Consider the following 25,611-nt stretch of genomic DNA (forward strand, 5'->3'; position numbering starts at 1 on the left):
GAAATAAAATACCTTATGTACTATATGCTATGCATTTTTCCTACATAAGCTTAGAAGCCACTTTTTAAAGTACTAAATTTAGCATTTTGTCTCTGTATTGACAACCGATATCTGCATGTTCATTGTCACATGAGAAGATGAAGAAATTCACAGTAGCGATGAGTGGTGGGTGACACAACAGCTTGTCAGTTGATTTAACCAAGAGTATATTGTGTGATATGACTGTTGAACTATTCCAGATCAATTACCTTGGTCAAATGTGACATATGAGAAAGGACATTGATCTTGGAGCTGAAATCTTGACAGTCAAGCTCTGACTCAGTGACGAACATCATGTGATCTTTGAAGAGTCGCTTTTATATTTTTTTTACTATCAGAATTCTTTTTTTTTTAATGTTTACTTATTTTGGGGAAAGAGAGAGACAGAGACAGAGCATGAGTGGGGAAGGGGCATAGAGAGAGGGAGACACAGAATCTGAAGCAGGGGCCAAGCTCTGAGCTGTCAGCACAGAGCCCGACACGGGGCTCGAACTCACGATCTGTGAGATCATGACCTGAGCCGAAGTCGGATGCTTAACCGCCTGAGCCACCCAGGAACCCCTACAATCAGAATTCGTGAGAGTAGAATGGAATTAATAGTAATTATCTTGCAAGTTAATATTGCTGTGTGCATCAGAGGAGATGATGCATATTAAAATATTTCAGCAAGCTCACACCTCTTGACAAATACGACCCTAATCTTAATTCACTCCTCCCTCAATGTTCCTCACCTCAGTAAATGGCAGCTCCGTCCTCCTCTTGCTCAGTATCAGGAGAGTAAGAGAATCATATTTTATTGAGGCGCTAAGAAATCAAGGCACTAGGCCTCCTACCTCCCGCTGCCTTGGGAAGGTCAGTCTCAAGACCTCCTGCAATGGCTGATAATCCCAACTGATTCTCACGAATATGAGGAACGCTAAGGAATAAGGATTTAAAACAAAAAAACAAACAAAACAAAACAAAAAAGCTCTCCTACCTGATTCCCTTACCCTTCATTCTTTATTTTCTTGACATCCTGTTCGGCATCACTTAAACTCTGTATATAATCAGAACGTATTTTCCTGTAACGGTTATAAAGTATGACTGGCAGAGGTAAGGGTGTCGCACATGGGGATGTTGTGAAAGGAGCATAAAGAGTAAGGGGCCATGGCTTTGGAGCCCAGCACTGCCACCGGCTCTGGAGTGCACCTGTTCAAATACTGTAATATACCTCCACTTTATATGCTTCCTATGTAAGACGAGAGATCCTCCCCAACACCCCTCCAGGTTATGTTTCAGGCCACGGTAGGTTTGCCTATGATCTCTTGATCCTAGATATTTCAAAAAAAGTAAGGCCCGTAACAAATTCTAAGGCAAAATGTATTACAAAAATAAAAATAATGAGTCCAGTTGGATGGGCAAGCAGTATCATCAGCCTTGCATCTTCTTTCTGCCAACACAATAGAAAGTGGCAGTCGCTGTCCATCAGATTCCCCACACACAAAAGGATTTCCCTGGGGAGGAGCCCCTCTCTGGATTCAGAGGAAATGCCTGGGCAGGGCAAATACCCTAGGGATTTTCAGGGTACAAATTAGTTGCCCCATAACCCCTCAACCTGAGTAAGAATTTAGCAGCAGATCATTAAATTTCACACACACCACACTACACGGGCAATTTGTTTCTATTCAAATAACTAAGAAAGTAAAACATATGGGGACCTTATTATCAAATTACTTTTGGAGGCAGAGATTTTCACAAAGATGACTCCTTACACATAGAGTCTCTTGGTGCTCAATTAGCATATCTGTCCTGGCCTTTTTCAAAAGCTGTGGATATTAGAGATATTGATGCCTTTGCCCATATTCTGGAGCATATGATGGGTCATTCGAGACCTACCTTATTTGTCACCCATCACATAGCCTCACTTTATCTGTCGTAAGTTTCATGGACACAGCATTTGAGGAAATTTGCTATGGCATCAAAGATTCACTTTTTTTTTGTTTTGATGATACTAGTCAGCGATGGTTACCCACTTACAGAATTTTACATTCCATTGGTGTTCTGCTCAAATAATCCAGAGTTCTAGTAGAAATAGAAATACAACTTCTACTGTGTCTCTAGTTCATCAGTTAAATCCGTGGTTCCCCAACTATTCTGCACATTTGGAACGACTCCCAAAATCCTGCTGTCTCTTCCCATCCTGACAGATGGGATTTAATTGGTGTGGGGTCTGGGGATTTAAATTTTTAAAAGACCTCTGCTTGATTTTAGTCTGCAGACAAATCTGAGACTCGTTAATTTAAATATTTCTATGAGATTGAGGGTGGATTTTTGTTAGTATTTACACATATCCCATTTTGTGACAAAAGAACATAAAGGAGCTTTGTAAAGATGATAGGCTTTGGTAAGAGTGTGCAATGTGTTTGAAAATCTAAATAAAGTTGGTGTACGTTTTAAAACGAAGGCAGGTTGTTAACATCATCCTAATTTTGAACATCACAATAAAAATGTATATACTCTCATAGTCTACTCACAATTTTATTTTGTTGTAAGGAAACTAATTTTTGAAGCCAATTTTAAACTAATCTCTTCACTACATTAAAACGTGTGAAGATAAGGTAAGACTTTTAGAGAACTCGTATTTGTTTGTCCGTTTACTAAGTGTTTACTTATTTTTCCTTCTTTCTCTCCCTCTCTCTCCTCTGTGGACATTCCTGCTTCCAGTAAGGGTTACACTGATGTGGTGAGGATCCCCGAAGGGGCAACCCACATAAAAGTCCGACAGTTCAAAGCCAAAGACCAGACTCGATTCACTGCCTACTTAGCCCTGAAGAAGAAAAATGGTGAGTACCTTATCAATGGGAAGTACATGATCTCCACCTCGGAAACCATCATCGACATCAATGGAACAGTCATGAACTACAGTGGTTGGAGCCACAGGGATGACTTCTTGCATGGGATGGGCTACTCAGCCACGAAGGAAATTCTAATAGTGCAGATTCTTGCAACAGATCCAACTAAAGCATTAGATGTCCGCTACAGTTTTTTCGTTCCCAAGAAGTCCACCCAAAAAGTAAACTCTGTCACTAGCCACGGCAGCAATAAAGTGGGCTCACACACTCCACAGTTGCAGTGGGTGACAGGCCCATGGCTCGCCTGTTCCAGGACCTGTGATACGGGCTGGCACACCCGGACGGTCCAGTGCCAGGATGCAAACCGGAAGTTAGCGAAGGGATGCCTTCTCTCCCAGAGGCCTTCTGCGTTTAAGCAATGTTTGCTAAAGAAATGTTAGCCTGTGGTCATGAGCTTACGCAGAGCTAACTGGATGATTCATCACTGATCGGTCGTGGCAAATGGTGGTGATCAATCATGGTAAACAAGAGGTCTACCTGAAGCACAGAAAGTCACGCTTCAATGTCATTGTCAACAGGAGTCTAATTATGGGCAGAATCTGCTCTCTGTGACCAAATGGAGATGTGCACTGCTTCGTGCGACAGTAGTGACCTTGGAATACAGAAAAACTTGGGAGTTATTGAACATCCCCTGGGCTACAAGAATGAAAAAACACTGGTGAATGTAGAATCAGGGGACATTTGAAGATGGCAGAACAGTCTCCCCTTTGTCACCTACCTCTTATAGAATGTCTTCAAAGGCATCATAATCATTTTCATCCATAATACACAGTAGCTTATTTTTACTGTTTGTAAATCATTCTCCCTTGGTATGTCACTTTATATCACTTGGTTCTATTAAAAAAAAAAATATATATATATATATATATTTCTATAAAAAATGTTTGACCAAAGTAGGTCTGCAGCTATTTCAACTCCTTCCAGTTTTCAGAAAGAGCTGTGGATGATTTACTGGAAATTAAGAACCTGCTGCTGTTTTCACAAGATTTCACATACTTTCAGACTACAGGAGATCAGATTTTAGTCAAAAACCATTTTGACAGGAAGCATCTTCTGCGAAATTCTAAAAAGGAAAAGGATCTCCGCGTAGCTGGTCATTTAAATAGATCCACCGATCCATTTACTTAAACGTCAGCTGCCTGTATTTTTTCAGGCAGCCAGCCAAATGAATGCATAATTAGGATGTAGATGTAGTGTTTGCGTGTGTGTATGTTAGGCGTATTCAAGAGTCTAAACACTAGTTTCCTCATGTTAGAATTTAAAAGGCAGAAAAACACACAAATATAAATTTTCGATTTATATCTTCACACTGCTTGCCCTTTCAGAGGCTTCCAGCTAATATCCTACCTTGTGTAATATTCGTACAAAACACACGGCAGAGAGTTTTCTAATCGCATCCGACACGTTCAACACTGGTATACCTCTTACCAGCCAGCCTTGAAAATGCATTTGTTTTCGCTTGTATGTTTTGTTCAAGGGTTCTGTTAAGACCCGCAATGTTTTGTACTTGTTGATTTAGTTTGATAGGAGTATTAAAGATCACTTTGGAGTTAGCCACATCTAGAAGTGATTATCATATATGTGGCTCTTGCAAAAGGAAAATAAAAATAGTGGTTAATATTAATAAGACTGTTTCCACACCATACAGGCAGTGATTCTTTGCATTGTCTTTTTAAATCCAAGTATACTGAGACTGTCCGTAAGATTTTTCCCAGTTGGAAAGCACTTGGTTGTACCAGTAAGTGTTTGATGAAACGGGACGATTTTTGAGAAGTTTGTGGCTTCTGTTTCCATAGCCTGTCTAGGTAGGTTGTACGTTTGGGTGTTAGATATGGAATTTTTTTTACAATTGACTGCCTAAAAATCTCTTTTTAAACGGTCAACTGCACCCCTCTACCCCATAGCTCAGAAAATCCAAGGTGTTCAAATTCATCGGGATTTCTTTTTCTTTATGAAAGATTACAAAGTCCGTTGTTTCATATGAAACTTTATAATAATCATACCAAATGTGCCTATTATTAGAGATTTGCATATAAAGATATTAGGGGACAATTGTTTGAGTTCCCTTAAAGCTCACCAGAGTTTATTTTTATTAGAAAATATTTTTAATATAAAATAATTATGTAATTGATCTTGCTAGATCACATTGATTTCAGTGGGTGAGGAGAATGGAGGTCTCACTGTTTTAAGTATTTTCTTAAGAAATTATTTGGTGAAACAAATAACGTTTTACAAAACTGTTAATCATCCTTTGGCTTTTCATCGACTGACTTTGCTTTAGACATGGTCATTTACTCTTAATAAATTATTCATTAGAGAAATGAGTCCTATATAGAGCTGGTCACCTACATTTGATGGAGGTCACCAGATATCAGGGACAGGAAACAATGCTATTCAAATCACTCAGAAAAGAATTTTAAATCATACCGACTATTTGACTATTCCAAAAGAATTAATAGCCAGGCCAACCTGACTTTTTCCCAGTTTTCAAAATAATTTTAATCAAGTAACTCAACTGGGACAAAATTTGTTTTTATCTTTTGTTGTTATATTCATAGCAGCATGAAAAAAAAAATAATTGAAGGGCAGCCATGTTTGTCTCCTACTCTGCTTCTCTATACTGTATTCATAGATTTTTTTAGTATGATTTATCATTTATTTTCCCCCCAAACAGTGAAGTTTTATACTTCTCATTGAAATAATCCTAGAGAGCTTAAAAGGAATAAACCACTATTCCGTGCTTTTAAGGAGTTTTTTTTAGTTTTTTCATACGAGTATCAATAGTTTGACTGAGGAATGTATGTCTATCTAAACTCCTGAGAAAAGCGATACAGACTGGAAACTGAAATTCAGAGAAATGGAGTGTTCAATAGATAAAAGGAATGATAAAGGGAAAATCCCCTATAATGAAATCTAATTCAGTCCAGTCTAATGTTGGACTATGCATTTCCCCTTTCCATAGTTGCATCGTGAATGAAGGGTCCAGGATTCACGATGCTGAGGCTCCTTCCTCGAGGAAAAAAGTTTGTCTGAAAATGCTCAGGATAGTAAGAATCTAATCCCACAAAACTAAACACTCCGGATTCAGTGTCACTAAATAAAGGGAGCCCAGAAGAAAATGACATCTCTTTCTTCTGGAACAGAAAAGGCCAAATTAAGCCCTGCCTTGTTGTTTAAAGGTTTCAGGGCATTGTTTTAATTTGTTCAGTAAATTCAACGTCCTTTGCCTTCCTGTGGAAACAGTTTTATCCCATGAAACTAAGAATGAAGGGATTAATCACAAACAAAAATAAAGTTGCAGCACTGAAAAAAATGTAATTTATTGTTTTTGCGACTGGTATGTGAATTTGTGTGATATAAGTATTTATTCTTATTTAACAAAAATATGTGCAAATTCTATATTTAAAAAGTTTTGCTGTTGTCCTACTTTTAATTTATGCTTCATGTTTGTGTATAAAGTACACTTTGTGAGTTTACATAATATACAGCACTGGTTGCTTTTGTATTTTTTTACAGAAGGCTTTCTGCGTGAAACAGGCGTATATGTATATATTCCTCACGTATCCTTATTCTGATACTGTAGTCTTCCTCTCTAAGGAAGTTTTAAACTTTTTCTTGACTAGTGGTATTCGTTACTTGTAGTTACATTAATAAGTCTGTTGGGTTTCATTAATACTAGTTTTTCCAAGTCACAGATAAGAAAAACACTTACTCAAGCAACTGAAGCCTAAGTTCTCAACTTGGTGTATAGATAGCCTGGAAGCTTCCCACAGAAGCTAAGACACAGTTCAGAATCCCTGATACCAGTGATAAACACGGACAGGGAGCTGTTGATACGTGAAATTTGTGTGCACACAATGTCCCAAGAGCTATCAGTGATGATAAAACCAAATACTGTCCTTTGCTGCTTTAAAAACACTCCTTAAAAATTAATACCATTTTTTCGCTGGCCTTGGCGGGATCCTATAGTTAGAGTAAACGAATTGCATTTAAGTGATTTAAATACTAGTAATCATGAACGTTGCTACAAATATGGGGTCTCCGTTGATAGAATGTCACTTTGTACTACTAATGGATCTCACTGAGTGAAAATAGGACTTGGGACAAGCAAGGACATCTTTTATCACATCAGCTTGCCTCTGACTGATTTCAGTCTGGTCACAGTAATAAGGCAAAGCACCCTTGGATATACAACTGACCAGATCTGTCTCTGGCTCTGATGTTTCCCCCACTGACTCATTCCTTAATAACAAGGTCATTGTAATGGTTTAGGTGAGCACAGCAGCCAGATTCAATGAAGTCCAGGACTTGTGTATGACTTAGAGGTCACTCTTTGTGAAACAAGATTGGATTTAGTAATGGCCAAATTTTGCTAATAGTTTATGGCTGAGGATTGGTGAATATTACCGATCTATTTATGATTCAGTGGAGGTGATAAAAATACCTTATATTTTTTTTTAACATTTCAAAGTTAATAAATGAATAACCATGAGTATAGAAATGGTCATCCAGAGCTATCATAGAGCCAGTCTATCATTTAAACACACAGGAAAGGAACTTGTATGTTTTCTCTATCATTTTTCTCATTTGCCAACACCTATAGTTTTAGATTGTCAGACAGACCATTTTAGGTAATTAGTAGTACACTGAAAAAAAACCCAGAAAACTCCTTAATAGCCTCCTTGCTAGCATGAACTAGAGAAATGACGTCTGAAGTTACAGGATCATGAAACACATCAGTCTATAATGCATAATTATATTCTAATCAGTTAGCGCATGGGAACATTGAAACAAGAACCCGTTACATTAGTGAGATAAAGAAACTGGAAATACACATGATGTTCAGATCAGAAAAGTATTCATCTGCCAAATGTCTTTCTGGTGTAATGATACCATAGTTCTCAATGCAGATTTTATGGGGAAAATAATGAAGGTATAGTTGCTAGAAGTTGTTGGTTTTAAAAGAGAGGAAGACTGAAATGTACATATTAGCCAACCCAGTTAATTGCACCTTCCAAATATAGTAGCACTTTAGTGATAAATTGGCTACCTGTGGTTCTTATCCTGGAGCTCCACCAACTGGTCCATGTGGACTGTCATAGGTCAAATGAAAAACCAAATGGCCCATCATCTTATAAGGCACGGCCACATCAGAGTGATCCAAAGTCTAACACTGTGAGGAAAACTGTGATTTGTAAATAAAACAGCATATATTTTTTTTCAGTTTCTTTTTGGCACATCCAATGTAATTTTTATCAAGGTGCTAATATTGATCAGTGACCAACTATCAAATATGTTACTTCGGACTCACTATTTTATTCTACATGATTTTTCAATTTGCAAAAAAAAAAGAACTCTTAAGGTTTTGGTCTAGGCGGGGCACAACTTGATACTCAATGTTTGGGAAATGCATCAAATGGTCAGCCTGATCAGCAGGGTTCAGTGACATAAGCTATAGGTACATCCAGGATGTTTAAGGTGACATCGAAACTTGAAGAGTGTCAGGCTAGAGGAACAGACTTTTAGAGGAGTCGTGTTTCAGCACTTACTAAACCATCCATGTTCCTTTCAAACTAACTTTTTGTTTCTGATACACAAGCTTTTGTGTGTATTTAGCCTGACTTTTTTTTTTTAGCTTTGCAATATTTTATGTCCATGGTAAACCCTTGACAACTCTTTCTTGGTCTTTTCTTTAACAACCCACAGCATATTAGAAACACCTCAGACTGAGAGTATGATTAGAATAGGAGATCATATTGTGTGTGACTTTGTAAGACTAGACTTTCGTTTAAGAAAAATACATTGTCTCCGGATGGTGTCTTTGCGTTACATGCTCAGCCATGACATCAATGTAGGAGTTGACAAATACTGCTTCCATTTAGTATGTTTATTAGAGGAAATCCTGCACATGCTTTGTAAATAGACTGCAGATAACTAAACAGATTGCAGAAATATATTTAGTTTGACGTGAGCTGTGGCACAAATTTTTGATTTCTATATAAGAGCCTTGTGAGTAAAGACAGGTAATAAACCTAAGTGGGTATAACGGAGATTTTTATATCTTGAAACATGATTTCAAGCCAGAGTAAAATATCGAAGATTTTCATGTCGTTGTATAGAAGCAGTAGAATGTGACCTGCTTATTATCTTCAATTTGTCAGAAGTGATGGTATGTTTCAGTAAATGTAATGCAGTTGAAAAACCAAAACTCTTGGAAAACTAAGACGGGTCTTGTTTAAAATGTCTCTTCCACTTTGGCAAATTTTGAACCTGAATCAGCTATTGAAAGCATTACCGCGTCTTGTAGCCTGCATTCCACGACAGTTCTGTTATTCAGGTAAACCACTTGAACTGACTCGTTTGGGACCTATACTGTAATATTTTTCATTGAGGAACAATATCCTATTTTGTAAAGCATTTCCCTATGTGTGACTTCAAACTGTAAAATTAAACATTGGCTTTGTGGTTTCAGTGGGCATAATAAATGTTAATTGTAAACTAGGTTAAAGTATGTACTGCATATAATATGTTTTAGAGTTGGAAAATAGTGTCCATTTATTTTTAATTTTCTCATAAGAGTAGGACCAAGCCAGCTCTTAAGGAAGTCCTTAAGGAAGTCCTAGGCTCTCTGCAGTTTCTACCATTCTTCCATTTGGCTTAGACAGTACTTCTACCTTAGTTATGGGACTTTGGAATTCTTCAAGTTCTTCTTACCTGAGTATCACTCACTAAAGTCTGTCTAGTATTGAAATTCTGATGTTAAGTTAGTAACAGCAAGTAACGTAGTCACCTTCATTTTTCCTTCTTTAAAGATAAACTTATTCTAGGTAGACCAGGAAAGAGTCAACAATGCACACATGGATATTCAAAAAGAATTGACATTCATTCACTAGCAAAAGCCTTTCCGTTTACGAAAAAACTTTATGGCACTAAGGTTCTTAAGGACGCTGATTCCTTCTAAGCCTGAAATCATTGCTATTTAGTGTGCATCAGGTTGAATTTCTCCCATATACCAAATAATGTTTCAGAATTGTTGTGCTTTAAATGTGCCGCTTAGCAGGATATATAGATTTTGAATAAGTAACTACAAACACCTAAACTCTTAAAAGATGGTATAGAAACTTAACCATAATAATATTGCTAAGATTGGTTGAACATCTCTTTTGGGTCAGGACCTGTGAGAAACATCTCACAAACTTTCCTGCATGTGTTTCTCTCCATGACCATTATAAGTTTGTTCTTAAGATCCACATATTAAAGGGGTGCCTGGGAGGCTGAGTCGGTTACGCGCCAGTCTCTTGACTTTGGCTCAGGTCATGATCTCATGGTTCGTGAGTTCAAGCCCTTCATCGGGCTCCGGGCTGACTGTGTGGAGGCTGCTTGAGATTCTGTCTTCCCCTCCCCTGCTTATGTTCTTTTCCTCTCTCTAAATAAATACATAAACTTAAAAAAAATCCCAATATTACAGATGACGATCCCATTATAATAACTGTTAGTGGTCATCTTGTTGTTACCAAGTAGGCACTGTTATAAGCGCTTTAGATATTTACTATCACTTTCACCCTCTTTAAGCGCTGGGAGTCTTCTATCCCTGTGGAATGGGAGTCTGAGGGGGGAACTATGGAGTGAATGGCAGACTGTGTGAGATTGGAGAAGTACAGGGAAGTGTTTAGATGCCCTATGTGTGGTGGGCCCCCTGAGTAAATCCAAGAGTAGTCCTGAAATTCCAATAAAAACGGCAAGGAAACTATGGAGAATCAGACAAGCAGCAAGAAAAGAGGCAAGTGCTCCAAGTGTACAAAGGACTGTTGTTTAAAGAGAGAGGAAAGAGAATTTGATTTAGAAAACTAATAAATTGCTGGGAAGAATTAAAAAAAAAATGCAGTATTTAACCTTACAGTCTCCTTCACAGCTAATAATGAGCTGGTTCAGACAAGGTCACAGACCTAAAAATGGTCCTGAGGGGTGCTTTTGGATCAGGAGTGGAGTTAACAAAAATGATTAGAAACGGCACTATAGACCCTGGAAAAGTCCAAATCATCAATAATTCCTGGGTTCTGTGGAAATCTTTCTGGATAGCTCATTGTTTTGTCTGCTCAGTTAAACTCGTATCTTCCCACAGAATGAATGACTACGTGTCCCAACGCAGACACAAGCGAAGGGTGCACCTTTATTTTTCTCAGTTTCCCTCCGTGTCCATCTCCCAAGGTGAAGAGAAGCAAATCTCAGAATGATCAACCACCTGGGTCATTCCTAGAAATAGAGAAAGATACAGAGCAGCCCCAGGGCCACATCTAACATGAATTCATGAATTCGGCTGTAATACTCGGTTTCTCTTTTCACCTCCAGATGCCCACAGCACCTTGTCTCCCTATTTCAGCCTTCGTCAGGGTTGGCCTCGAATTGCAGGTACAGACTTTTGTTGCGGTGGTTATTGATTATTGAAAACATCAAAATCTTGGGGAGCAGGAAAGCGTATTTCTTAATCACTTGTAGGTGGGCTCATTTCAAAAACTCAGCCATGCTCTGAGCCTAGACATTGATAAGATTGTGGGGTAATATATTGGTGTTGCTTTAAGCTGCTAAATGTGTGACAATTTTTATGGTACCTACAGAGAATGAGAACACAGGTGAAAATAAGGAAGGATCCCGATCTACAAGGGATTATGAGAAAGGCTATTAGGTTAGACGCGTAAGTGGAATGAATACGGTTAAGACCCAGTTATTGGGGCTAGAATACAAGGGGGGAACACAGGACAAACACAGAATCTGAGTTATTAGAACTCGCACAAAGTTGTGGAATGAGACTCCCATTTAAGCTAACTGACATAGAGTCGCTTGGGCTGCTAGAGGATAGGTCCATATATACACTCAGACTCAAGGACAGAATTAGGTAAAATCTTGGTGCGAAGTCAGAATCACAGTGATAAGAACAAGCACAAGCAGGTTTCAAAGAGATAGGAGCGGATGGATGGGAAAATCTGCCCGCAGCAATGTTTTCCAAAGTGCGGCTAAGAAATCCCTTGTTGCCATAAATAAATGTAGAGGTTTTCACCAAATAAGTGAAAATTTTAATAAGAATGTTCTGATTATATATTGCTATTCACAGGCCATCCCCAAACTTAGTGGCTTAAGACGGGTGTTTATTGAACTTCATGATTCTGTGAGTCAGGGTTCAGTTGAACAATAGGTCTACTCCACAGGTCAACTGGGGTCATTTGGTGAGATGCATCAGGCTGGGCTGGAGTGGAGGGGCCAAGATAGGTTCACTCACACACCTAGTGTCTTGACAGGTGCATTCAGAAGGTCAGGGTCAGCCCTGCCCTTCCCTTTTTATGCAGTCTTAGGCCTTCCCCTGTGGTATCTTCACCAAGTTGAGTTTTCTTACAAGGTGGTTCTGGGTTCCAAGAGTGGGTGTTACCAGAGTACCATATGGAATCCACTAGCCTTCTTATGGCTAAGACTTGGAAGTTCCAGAATATACCATTTTAACGCAACTAATTACAAATTTCAACATGTGGGGTGCCTGGGTGACTCCGTTGGTTAGGCATCTGGCTCTTGACTTCAGCTCAGGTCATGATCTCCCGGTTCGTGAGTCGAGCCCTACGTAGGGCTCTGCAGTGGTAGTTCAGAGCCTGCTTGGGATCCTCTCTCTTCCTTTCTGTCTGCCCCTCCCCTGCTCACATGCTCTGTCTGTCTCTCAAAATATATAAACAAACACATTTTTTTTTTTTACTATGTGTGAATTGGCAACACTCAAAGACCTTTTCTCGATTCTTCTAAAAGAGATTGTACAATATGCCATTTTTGGGAGTTTGGTTAATCAACCTTTAAGGTTAATTTTTTTGGCTAACCTGTCATTGCTACACACATAAAAATGGAGGTTTTTGTTTCAGAAACAACACTGTTCAGAATCAGAGAGGCATAAGAGTGAACAAGCAAGTGGAAATCATTGCCCTTTATATTTATTTTTGTATAAAATAAGCAAGCTACAGACAAGGAGTCGCATAGTCTTATAATTAACTTGGTGTACCGGCCCTGACTCTGGGGAGTCTCCCGGGTTGGGTGGGGAAGATGAATTGATTTTTCTTGTTTTTTGTTCTGTTTTCCCCAATATGCATGCCTTTCCCTAAAATAACATTTCAATGTGTCTAAAACGTTGTTCTATGGGACCACAAGTGCCTGACTTAAGAAGGCCCCAAATTTAATGTTGTAAAGACAGGTTTTGGTATCAGTGGTACATGTGGACTTACATAAATAATAAACCTTTATTTTCCAAAGCATATTAAGCCGGCTATATGCAATAGCGTAATAAATTGTTCAATCACCTTCAAGTCATTTCGCGAGCCAGTAAAGCCCCTCTATTTTAAGAGGATAAGGACTCAGAAAATGAGCTATTTAGGAGTTATAAATAGCACATTAATTCAACTATCTGTAATGCAATGATCAAGTTCCCATTCCTTTAAAGGGACAGACGTCACTCCTAATCCTACCAGTTCTTCTGTCATTGGTCCTACAGGGGACCAGTCAGATTATGGATGAATCGGTATATAAATCCATCAGCACGGATTTTAAAAGGTATGTACTGTTGAAAATGAGTCAGAAGCTTTTTTTTTCTTTTTCTTTTATATATTTTTGAAAATTTTTTAATGTTTATTTATTTTTGAGAGGGAGCGAGAGCAAGAGGAGGGGAGGGACCGAGAGAGAGACACACACACAGAAACCAAAGCCAGCTTCAGGCTCTGAGCTGTCCGCGCAGAGTCCAGTGTGGGGCTCAAACCGACAAACTGTGAGATCGACCTGAGCTGAAGTCGAGTGCTTAATGAATGAGCCACCCATACAACTCTAGGTCGGGAGCTTTAAGAAAGGACTCTTGGAGGGGCGCCAGGGTGGCTCAGCCGGTTAAGCATCCGACTTCGGCTCAGGTCATGACCTCGTGATTCATGAGTTCGAGCCCCACATGGGGCTCTGTGCTGACAGCTCAGAGCCTAAAGCCTGCTTCAGATTCTGTGTCCTCTCTCTCTCTCCCTCTCTCTGTCTGCCCCTCCCCCAGTCGAACTCTGTCTTTCAAAAAATGAATAAACGTTAAAAAAAATTTAAAAAAAGAAAAGAAAGGACTCTTAGATGTTGTATCTTCCTCCTCGTGAAAGAACAAAACCATTTTAATATTGGTAGAGTGTCTCCAGAGCCCATGATTTTGTTCCTATAATCCAATAAAGATAGATTCCTAAAACTTTTTTTTTTTTTTTTTTTTTTTTGATCATAGGAAGAAACAGAAATCTCCAACACAGGTCCTTTCTGACTGTCCAGTTTTCCTGAAAATAATCCTCCTCTTAAAGTACTTTTCCCTTGATCTTCTGTTTATCCTTTTTTTTTTTTTTTTTTTGGAAAAATCTATATTGTATAAGGAGTTCAACTTCTTAAATAAATGCACATGTACGCAAAATATTATGTACAATTTCTAGAGAACTCGAGGACTTCGGAAGCTGAACATAAATTCTAATGTAACAGAAAGAAAAAATATATATATTGTAAATGACAAGTTTCTAATAAATAACTTGCAAGTGAAAATTTTGCTCCTAAGGTTACAGCATATTTAGTATACACTGATAATTTTTAAAAAACGTATTTACTGATCCCTTATGTAATGTAGTCTGTGATAAGGCATGATAGCAAATAATACACAGTTCCAGGATTCAAGGATCTCAAGCCAGAAAGAGGTCTCTACAGGTGAAAAAGAAATCATATTGTAGGGGCACCTGAGTGGCTCAGTCCGTGGAGCCTCCGACTCTTGATTTTGGCTCAAGCCATGACCTTGAGGTTTGTGATTGAGCTCCACATCAGGCTCCACACTGGCGACGGCACAGGGCACGCTTGGGATTCTCTCTCTCCCTCTCTGCCTCTCCCCTGTTCTCTCTCTCTCAAAATAAATAAATAAACAAAAGAAAAAAATCATCTTGCAGTCAAATCATTTCTACAAAACGGTTGAAAACAGTGTCATTCATGTAAGATAGTCACCAAGGAAGGAGCTAGACTCTTGAAGTGTGCTGCTAGACTTCCAGATTCTCTTCCTCTTCTGCACGTTGTAGACACTGCTAATGCTAACATCCATTCACCTTCCTTCCTGCGCCCATGTGAACAATGGGGGGCAGATGGTCAGCTGGAGAGTGGGTCCTTGAGCAGTTCACCCAATGCCAGCAGTCAATCACCTTTGAAATTCTTTTTTTTTTTCAACGTTTATTTATTTTTGGGACAGAGAGAGACAGAGCATGAACGGGGGAGGGGCAGAGAGAGAAGGAGACACAGAATCGGAAACAGGCTCCAGGCTCCGAGCCATCAGCCCAGAGCCTGACGTGGGGCTCGAACTTCCGGAACGCGAGATCGTGACCTGGCTGAAGTCGGACGCTCAACCGACTGCGCCACCCAGGCGCCCCCACCTCTGAAATTCTTGTCAGTGGGAACTTTTTTTAAAGGTTTTGAGTCCTTACTAGATTTTCTCTTTCCAAAGCATTTCTAATGGACTCGTTTTGGTCCTGGGAATTGTAATTCAGGAATTGTGTCAGCAGACGGCACCTCCACTGGGGGAAAGGAAAGGGAAAGATAGAGGAACTTCAAACTACATTCTATTTCATATGATGAAAAAGGTTGGGAAGGAACTGGAGAACAACGTAGTACGTTTTCAAATAGTTGACAGGTTATCACGGGAAAGAAAAATTATGATTATTTTATAGAAGTGGGGGGGGTAGATTTAAAACTGGTGAGTTTGTCAAAATAAGGACCAATGTAGAAAATAGCTTCTGCCATTCTCACATTCCAGCTTTTCTTTCAAACACAGTTGCCTCAAAAGTAGCATAACTATAAAGGTTTCTTACTTCTCCCTCCAGTGAAAAATTTCTCAAAGTGTCAAGGTATGGGGCTTCTGGGTGGCTCAGTCGGTTGAGCGTCTGACTTCGGCTGAAGTCATGATCTCATCATTCACAAGTTCGAGCCCCACATCGAGCTCTGTGCTGACAGCTCAGAGCCTGGAGGCCACTTCAAATTCTGTGCTCCCTCTCTCTCTCTGCCCCTCCCTGACTCCTGCTCTGTCTCTCTCTTTCTCAAAAATAAACATTTAAATTTTTTTAAAGTGTCAAGGTATGCAGTGTGTGTGTGTGCGTGTGTGTGTGTATGCATGTGTATATATATATATATTACTTTTAAGTATATTTAATAAATATTTATCTTATTCATCCTGTAGACTGATGTTCCCTTCATGTATTCATTCATTATGCAATGCTGTCAATCATGAAAGCTTAGTTTTACTTTTTCCCTAGTACAGTGGTTCTCATTCAGGGGAAATTTTATCCCCATAGGGTATTTGTCAATGTCTCGAGGTATTTTTGATTGTCATGATGCGGGGGGGGGGGGGGATGTTACTGGCTTCGAGAAAGTAGAATCAAAGGATGCTGCAAAGCACAGGATAGCCCCCTTACAACAAAGAATTATCCCCTTCAAAATGTCAGTAGCGGTGAGATTGAAAAACACCACGTTAGCGGATCCCTCCCGTCTCACTCTACCTGTGTGATACACATTCTCAGGGGACTGCTTCTTAAGTGGATGTGAGTCAACATGCCTGTGACTCTTTTCTTCTCGCTGCTGTGGAAGTTAGAGAGGCAGGGGCTGGGGAGTCAGGGCTTCATTCTTGCGACCTTGGCACTTGGTATGTATTCCCTCACATGTGAAGCAAATAATCTCAGGTAGGTTCGGAGCCCTGGGCATTGTTGGGACAATCGACAGATTATTCAGGTGAGCATGACATAGACTGATGATAGGCAATTACTATAAATCACTGTTAGTCTAACTTCCAGCCACGTACAACTGATTGCAAGAAATGCACGGGGATCAGCCTTGGCCCATCCATTCTAGAAAATTAGTATTGTGCCCAAAGCCAGGTTTGCACATTTTTTGAATGAGCCAAGCGGAATACTTTCCATATAGCCAAATGAAATGAATTGAGAAGAATGGAAGTTTTGTTCCTTCAAGGGTATTTTTACACGATGTTGTAGTTTAGGTGAAAATGTTATTTATTTTTAAATAGTAAGCGCTATAAATGATCCTGTTTCAGTTTCTGGGGGAGTTTTAGAAGTATGACAACTTTAGGAAATACAAAAACACCATAATACAACAGACAATCCCAATTCAAGTTTTCGATGGGAGTCACTAACGATAGATATTAAGGTTTTCTTTAAGAATTTGTTTTAAGGTTAAGAGCTGTATAAAGGCTTGTATATGAAGATTTTTTGCCAAAATATACATTCTCAAGCTGATTTTTTAGAATACCTCTAATGCTGTTATAATTGACTAAGGTGGGGCGGGGGGTGGATGGGGTTTTCTTTTCCCTTCTTTCTCCTCCAGAGTTTCCTAATTTAGAAAGGAAATCACCAGTAGTACAAATGCTGGAAATTTGGTCAAAACCAAAAAGAAAGCACAATACACAATATCTTGAAGATTAGGAAGATGTGAGGTGGACTGAGGGCACGTGGTAGAGAGTAGGTCACGGGCGTCGTGGTTAAGAGCAGGTAAGATCGTGGGATCAGGGGAGGACACACTACGGAAGTGCGCTTACATTTTCATGAGGCTATTACTCATTTTCAGATATACACCACGTAGTTGCCACTGGATTTCATCACGCCAAACCAGAAGGATTCCTGAGGTTCTCGTTTATTTCTGCTGTCTAAAGCCATTACCTTCCACCTCCTAAAAGACTCAACACCGCAGCTTTTAAGTCGAGGCCAAAGACGCTACATCTCTAGAAGCGAGTGTACAATTTGAAAAAAACAAAACAAAACGAAAAAATGCTGGCGCTCTTGATGTGCTTTGTTTTTTCTCTCGCAGAAATGGTGCTCCGTCATAAGGGTCGATCTTGGCTCAATTCAAAATCTGACACAGAGTGACTGGTATGTTCGCAAGAGTCGTCAGAATTGAGGACCATCTCTAAGAACACGTTACCTCGGTTCTGAGTCGCTGTGCACGGGATCTAGACGGCGAGTGATTAATTCCTTCTGTCAGTTCAAAGCTAAATGCTGGAAGCAGCCTGTTCTCCTAGATGTTTAACTAAATCTTCTTGGCTAGGCTTACTCGGCCAAAGTCACAAGCTGCCAAAGCACTGTTGCATTTAGAAAGACAGTGGCTTCTCATTTGCGGGGATTCCGCGCTTTGAAGAGTATTTACAGGCTCATTCTTCATCCTGGAGGGCCTGACTCTGGAATCCAGCAGATGATGGATGATGGGTCCTCAGAGCATTTAAATCCCAGCCAAGTTTTCCAGCCACACGTCCGTTTTCATATCTGATCACACTACTTTGTGTATCATTGTGTGTATTGGAATAGGAAGTTAAAAAAAGATAGACTAGGGGCACCTGGATGGCTCAGTCAGTGAGGCCTCCAACTCTTGATTTCAGCTCCGATCATGATCTCACGGGTCATGAGATCGAGCCTTGGGCCGGGCTGTGCACTGGTGGCATGGAGCCTACTTCAGATTCTGTCTTTCCTTCTCTCTCTAGCCCTCCTCTCTTCACACGCTTATTCTTTATAAATAAATAATAAATAAATAAATAAATAAATAAACTTAAAAATAGAAGAGGCATTTTATTAAGCGTGCTGAGTGTGCTGAAATCTTACTAACTTTGATAATCCAGAACAAAGTAATAATAATCCAGAAATCTTACTGACTTTGATAACCAGAGCAAAGTAATAAAGCTAGAATTCTGGTGTTTGCCCCACCTTCTGTAACATTAGATACAACTTAGGAGCTCTACCTGGACGTAGGCTAGAGGATCTCTTCTGTTACCCTTGACCTTGGCGTCCATGCCTTATGCCAGATCTCTGGTCCTGAGCCATGTCTTTCGCCTTGTCCCGACTGAAGCTTAGGCGTTGTTCATTCAACAAACCTGGATCTGAGGGTTCAGACGTTGGCACGTTTTCAACCTCTTGGCCCTGTTTTCCTTGTTTGTAAAATGGGGAGTTTGGCATGCCTGTATAACGAAGAGCACAGAGGAATAGCTCCTTAAACTTTGGTTGTTCTTTAATCCTCCTTTCCAAGTGTACCCACGTTCTCTTCGTGGAGTTCTACTTAAAGTTGTCAGTGTCTACCGATTGTCAATTGTTCAAACAGAACTCCCCGTTATGGCACTCTGGGGCATACACAAGCCTAATTTTCTCACTTTGTCTCCCCTTTGCCTTTGTCCTGCACCACAGGGTCACTCTCACTCATCTAAAATGAGTTGGCCCTCGACCCATGTACTTGTATCGAAGGACCCCATCCCTTCTGTATGGCAGGACTCTATCCCGCCATTTTGCTACCGAAAGTGTGCTCTTTTTCTAAGGACCGACTTCACTGTCACTTCTTCCAAGAAGCTAGGAGAACCTCACTCCAAATGCATTCTTCCAAATTCAGAGACTGAAATTCACCCCTCACTTTTTAAAATCAAAAGTCAAATAAACCAAGCACACACCATGAACTTATTGCAATTCATGGCAGAGTCAACCAGTGTACTAGAAAACAGACACGCCTGAAAAAAAGAAACACCTTTCGTTTCATTTTAGCTTAACCTTTTGTCACTCTCAAAGAAGAGCCTGTGTTTGCATTAATTCTCCACGTAGATCGAGTTCTGAGATCCTTGAGGGGTCTGGTATGCATCCTGTTTGCAAACTGAGATTTCTTTAGGAATGAAGAATAAAAAGTGCTTACGCAGGCCTGAAACAGAAACCTTGCTTTGGGGCACTGTTATGGCTCCAATCTTTATAATCGGCATCTCTGAAATATTCCATTTTTCCAAAGTGCAAAGTCGGGTTTCATAGTTCCCTCATAACTTGTTTTCCTAGTGCACTCCAATCAGTTTGATGCCAGTGAATTTCTGTTGTGTTTATTACATTTTGTCTTCTCTCCACCCAGGCCTCCCACCCTCAAGTCCCACACTGTGACCAAGCCTTTGAGTAACCAAAAGCTTATTAGCAAATTTTCCAGCAAATAGAATTTTTTGGAATTTTTTCTGCCTTTGGTTGATGGGCTTACACTGAAATAAACCAGTCATGTTTGTGCTAAACTTCTACTGGAATTTCACTTCGAGTCACATTTAATGAATGAATGAGAGGCTGAAATATACCAACAAAATCAAGCCTTGAGTAAAAATAAAGAGAGGCAGAGAGACACTGAGTAAAACAGAAAGAATGTGAAAAGGAAAAGTTGGGAGAGAGAATGAATGTTCAATCTGGACTCTGTAACAAAAACGTAAAAAATGCAATGTTCCCTACATTTAATAAGAACATGCGAATGTTCAAGAGAACTAATTTGATTTTATTTTCATGTAGATCTATTTCATAACTTAATTATTTTAATTAAAACCTTAATTTTATTTTCACGTAGATCTATTTCATAACTATGCTATCAAAATATTGATAAATTGATTGATAATATAAATGTTAAAATTCACAAAATAAACATGAGGTCACAATGAACTGACCTCTCTCCATGATCATGGAGAGAAGGGAGACACATGAAGTGAGCTGTGTGATCACTGCAACTTTCTTTCTGGAAGCACTTTCTAAGTCTCAAAGCAGGGAACAGGAGCCCAAGCAAAGTGTGGCAGTCCCACTGAGTGGATGAGGTAGGCATTAACATTTGGACCTGACAGCAGATGGATCTCCAAGGCAGAGTACTGATTATGAGGAAGCTCAGAGAAATAGCTCTAGAAAGCTGCATGGGACCCTTTGAGATCTTAGTAATGTGTGCACAGGGTAAAGTTAAACCTTGCGTATAGTAAAACACAATAAGGCTGGGCAAAAAAAAAAGCTACAAGGGAGAGGAGTGCCTTGATGGCTCAGTTGGTTAAGCATCCAACTCTTGAGTTTGGCTCAGGTCACAATCTCACGGTAGTGAGATCGAGCCCTGCATGGAGCCTGCTTAAGAGTCTCTCTCTCTCCCCCTCTCCCTCTGCCTACCTCTCTCTCTCTCTCTCTCTCTCTCTCTCTCTTCCTCGAAACAAAACAAAAGCCACAACAGAGTCATAAGCTGAAAAAGTCCCAAACTATTTTGTCTGACTACTCAAACTGGAGAAAACTCGTCGAGTGCCTGAGGCATTCAATAGACACCCCAGATAAAGTCTTTACTGTAGAGCTACTCCATGCCTCCTCAAACAAGCTGAAAGATAAGCTCAAAATAATCCACAAGTCTCTACATTTCCTGCCAAAATATACTTCAACGCTCTTGAAATGACGGCAGCAAAATCCATACACTTATCACCATAACATGTGCCATGTCTATAATCATACAAAAAATACTGAACATGAAAAGAAGCAGGAAAGTAGTTCATAGTCAGAAGAAAAGTTTGTTAATAGAAATAAACTGAGAAATGACAGATGATAGAATTAGCAGACAAGTATATTAACGCAGCATATTGGAGCTCCTGGGTGGCTCAGCTGGTTAAGCATCCGACTTCAGCCCTGGTCATGATCTCAGAGTTTGTGAGTTCAAGCCCCATGTCAGGTTGTGCTGACAGCTCGGAGCCTGGAGCCTGCTTCGGATTCTGTGTCTCCCTCTCTCTCTGCCCCTCTCCCGCTCATGTTTTTTCTCTCAAAATTAAATAGAAATCATTTTTAAAACATTTTATTTAAAAAAAAAAACGGCATAAAGATTCTCAAGGAATTAAATGAAAATAAGAACATAATGACAAAAAAAATTAAAGATTTTTAAAACATGATTAATGGAGTTGATAAACATAGTATCTGAGAGGACAATTCGCTGGATGCGCTTTAGAGCAGATTAGAGACTGGACAGTAAAAGATTAATGAATGGAAAGCCATAGCAGTGGGAAATGCAAACTAAATACTGAGGGAAAGAAGATTGAAAAACAAATAAACAGAAGCTGTTACCTGTGGAACAATTTAACTGCCAGAAAAAGAGGAAATTAAAAAGATTAAAAGAAAAAAAGAAAGAAAGAATGGCCAAAATTCCCCCATAAAGCTGCAGTAATCAAGACAGGGTGGTATTTCTGGGGGCGCCTGGGTGGCTCAGTCGGTTGGGCATCTGACTTCAGCTCGGGTCATGATCTCGCGGTTCATGAGTTCGAGCCCCGCATCGGGATCTGTGCTGACAGCTTAGAGCCTGGACCCTGCTTCAGATTCTGTCTCCCTGTCTCTCTGCCCCTCCCCCGCTTGTGCTCTGTCTCTCTCTGTCTCTCAAAAATGAATAAACGTTAAAAAAAATGTTTAAAAAAAAAGACGGGGTGGTATTTCCAAATGTACAAACATATCACTCAAAGGAATACAATAAAAGTCTTAGGTATAGTTCCACGCATATCTGGTCATTTGATTTTCAATGTATGTGCTAAGGAAATACAATGGGGAAAGGAGTTGTTTCAACAAAGAGTGGTAGAATAACCAGATAGCTATGTAGCAAAACAAAAAGAATGTCAACACTTACTTCATACCCTGGAGACAATTTTCTCAAAATGGATCATAAGCCTAAAATGTAAAATCGAAAGCTACAAACCTTCCAAAAGTAAACCTAGGGAGAAACCGTTAAGAACTTGCTGAAGACAAGGATATTTTAAGATAGAAACAAATTGTTGTATTCCAATACAATGGACTCGGCAACAGAAAGCAAATGAACTTACATGGTGACGCAACTGCATGGTTGAAGGTCAACAATATTCCCCTAAGCTTCAAAAGGTACCTACCCTAATGGTGGCTGATGCGTGACACATGGACACATGGCCTAGGCTGGTCCAAAAGTGTTTAGAGCTTGTGAGACACAGAAACAGTTGGTACAGAATCCTTTCTGATGCTGGCTGCACATCTATCATCCGGGGCACCAGTAGAGGTTCCTACAGTGGCTTCCAGAAATCAGATATGGAAGTGGGGGTTGGGCAAGCTGAGACATCAAGTTGTGTAGTGATGGAAAGGATCTATGGCATTAGCCTTGTTTGTGCAGCCATGGCCATCTCCCAGCCTTCTTTGCTCATGACAATTGCCTGAGCCTTGTTCTAAGTCTTTCTGGCAATTCTGTGAGTTGCTCAGCGTCCATTCAATACTCTTCACTTCTTGCAATGGTCTCTGTTACCAGTTGCTGAGAACTCTGGTTTACACAAATTGTGTCGAATACCATGCATATCCCGGTGATGTGACATTTTATATCTCTAGTTTTGAGTCCATCTGCAGACACATAAACACCCTGGAAATCTCCCTTGGATACAAACTAAACATCTATAAAACAGAAACAGAATTCTTGATCTCCTCCTCCCCCGTGAAGTGGTAATTGGCCAACCAATGTACAGTATTTTCTTTCTACAATACACAATTTAGCAGCAACCAGACATCTCCACCTTTCTTTTAATTACCGTAACTATCAAACTATATGCTGTTACACAACCCAGTGCATCCCTTTTCACTTGTATCCCATCCGAATTCACCAGAGGTAAAAGTACCAACAATTGGAAAGCTACGCAAGCCAGAGGTCATCACCCCTTCACTGATCACAAACAATAGGAACTCTGTTGCCATCTGGCCATTGTGAGACCCAATTCTTGACTCTCAGTTTGAGAGGCAGCTTCCCAGAACCACTTCAAGAACCTACAAATGCTGGCATCGGGTTGGAGTCCCCAGAAGCAAATACTGAGATGAGGATATTTGAGAGAACGATGTAAGTCAAATGTTTCTAGCATGTAAGTAAAGGAGTAAGGATGCAGGGCCAGAAATGGAAAGAGGGCAAAAAGAGTGGGATAGTAACAAAGCCCCACAGAGTGTAACTTCAGTTTAGGCACCCTGCAGCCCTGGTAGGTCTCACCCCACAGTTGTCCTCCTTGGGGGACAGAGTGTCTGTATTCCATTGTGCACCAGCCATTGGCTAAGAGCTGGTTCTAAGGAAAACAAACTTCTCAGGCACTTCCCCTCTCTGTGCTTGCAGGCAAGGCGGGTTCCAGCAGCCTGACACAAAACCCACAAGTGTTTGTTTTGTGCCTCTCCCACTAGACTGCGGGTCACGGGAGGTCAAAAGCCAGGTCATCCTGTACAGCGCTGCATCCAGTGCTTAGCATGGTGGAAAACAGCAACAATGCCTCTGCCTCCGGCCTGGCACTGTTCTGAGCCCCAAGAGCCGGGGTGTGAAATTGGCAGGACACTCCTTAGGAAGCAGCATTCTGAGGAAAACCATGGGAAGTGATTTCGACCGGGATTAACAAGTGCATCTGGGATGTGACAAGGAGCGAGAGCGGAGGTTTAAGGCCAAGTTCAGACATCTGGAGCAGCCAACATACTAGCAGGACTGAAGCAGACAGAATGGAGAGATCCTTCAGGCATTACCGCATCTAAAATGGAAGCCAAAAATATTTGTAACGCCAGGCTCATGGCTGTTGGCATCAGTGAGCCTGGAGGACTAAGGGAGCCAAGGAAGACCAGGTGAATTTGACTGTTTGATAATAACACTCAGAAAAGACAAGACGCTCTCCAAGGAACTGGGAAATCACGCGGAAGAATGAGCCGTTTCGTCCTGAACCAGTTAGTAAATCAATGAAAAAAAATCCAGATACGAAGGTATCATTTTATGGGAGGACATGAGGAGAGATTACGCACTGAAGTAATTCAGACATCTTTGAGCCCTACCAAGTTCAAGGCCAAACTGGCCGGTCCAATAGAAATATCATGCATGCCACAAAGGAATTTTTATTTTTTTCGTAGGTAGTCACATTAACAAGAAAGTATAAAGCCACGGGTAACATTATTATTAATAAAATACTTTACTTAACCCAATATATCCCCCAAAAGTTACCATCTTCACAAACAGGCAACATAAAACTATCAATTATATATTTTCTATTCAGTTTCTATTTAAAGAAGTTAAAATGAAATCAAATTGAAAATTCAGTTCTTTTTCTCACTAGCCACATTTCAAGTGTTCGATCACATGTGGCTAACGGCTGCTATATTGGACAAAGTAGTGCTAGCATTAAATATAATGATGATGTGAGACTTTTTGAAAAACACTGACTTTAACGACTATCTGTATCTAATGCTTACATCACTGAAATTCTTACTCATCTTTCAGAAGGGCAGATTTTTTTTTTTTAAATGCACTTATTGAAAGCTTTCTAACGGCAGATTATCAATGAGGCTACTGAGAAAGCCAAAGCAATCACCACTGACTGAAGAGCGTTCTAAGGTAAGCTGCTTTTGTTTAGAATTTGGGACTCTCTGACATGATCCATGACTTCAACTTGACCTTGCCGCTCTGTTTCTAGATGTGTTGCCGTATGTTAATGAAGTTCTCACCGTGGCATGAATAGATGATCAACTCATGGGAAGGATGTAGAGGGTTTTAAATAGTTCCGATATAAGTACCACTGAAAATTTGGTGTAAAGGTGGTGAACATTTTTGGCGTAAACTTCTCAGACTCCAAAGGAATCCTATTGGTATTATCCAACCCGAAATAAGACACAGCAATACAGGAAATGTAAATTCTGAAAATAAGGCCAAATATTAAAAGTTTCTTGTGATAACTTATTATGATTCCTTCTCCCACTCCAGGGGGCGGGAGTGGTGCAAGGGAGAGAGAATCATGCAAAGTCAACTGATTGCATACCGGAACACAGCTAGACTTGAACATTTCTTGTAGTTGGGAATTTATTCTTATATTATAGAATCAAGGACA

The 25,611-nt window shown here is 40.1% G+C and overlaps 1 protein-coding gene across 2 annotated transcripts in view; it reads left to right on the top strand.

The window, feature by feature from the left end:
- The window catches only part of ADAMTS5 (ADAM metallopeptidase with thrombospondin type 1 motif 5), a 51,481-nt gene extending 42,048 nt beyond the window's left edge, over positions 1-9,433 (top strand). For both annotated transcript variants that reach the window (XM_040484116.1, XM_040484117.1), the window contains one exon: positions 2,743-9,433. In XM_040484116.1, the coding sequence (XP_040340050.1) occupies positions 2,743-3,310 (568 nt within the window). In that variant the 3' untranslated portion in view covers positions 3,311-9,433. The remainder of the gene's footprint in view (positions 1-2,742) is intronic.
- Positions 9,434-25,611: the final 16,178 nt, after the last annotated feature.

Source organism: Herpailurus yagouaroundi, unplaced genomic scaffold, assembly GCF_014898765.1.
Source record: "Herpailurus yagouaroundi ecotype Mexico unplaced genomic scaffold, PumYag 162, whole genome shotgun sequence".
Taxonomy (NCBI): Eukaryota; Metazoa; Chordata; class Mammalia; order Carnivora; family Felidae; genus Herpailurus; species Herpailurus yagouaroundi.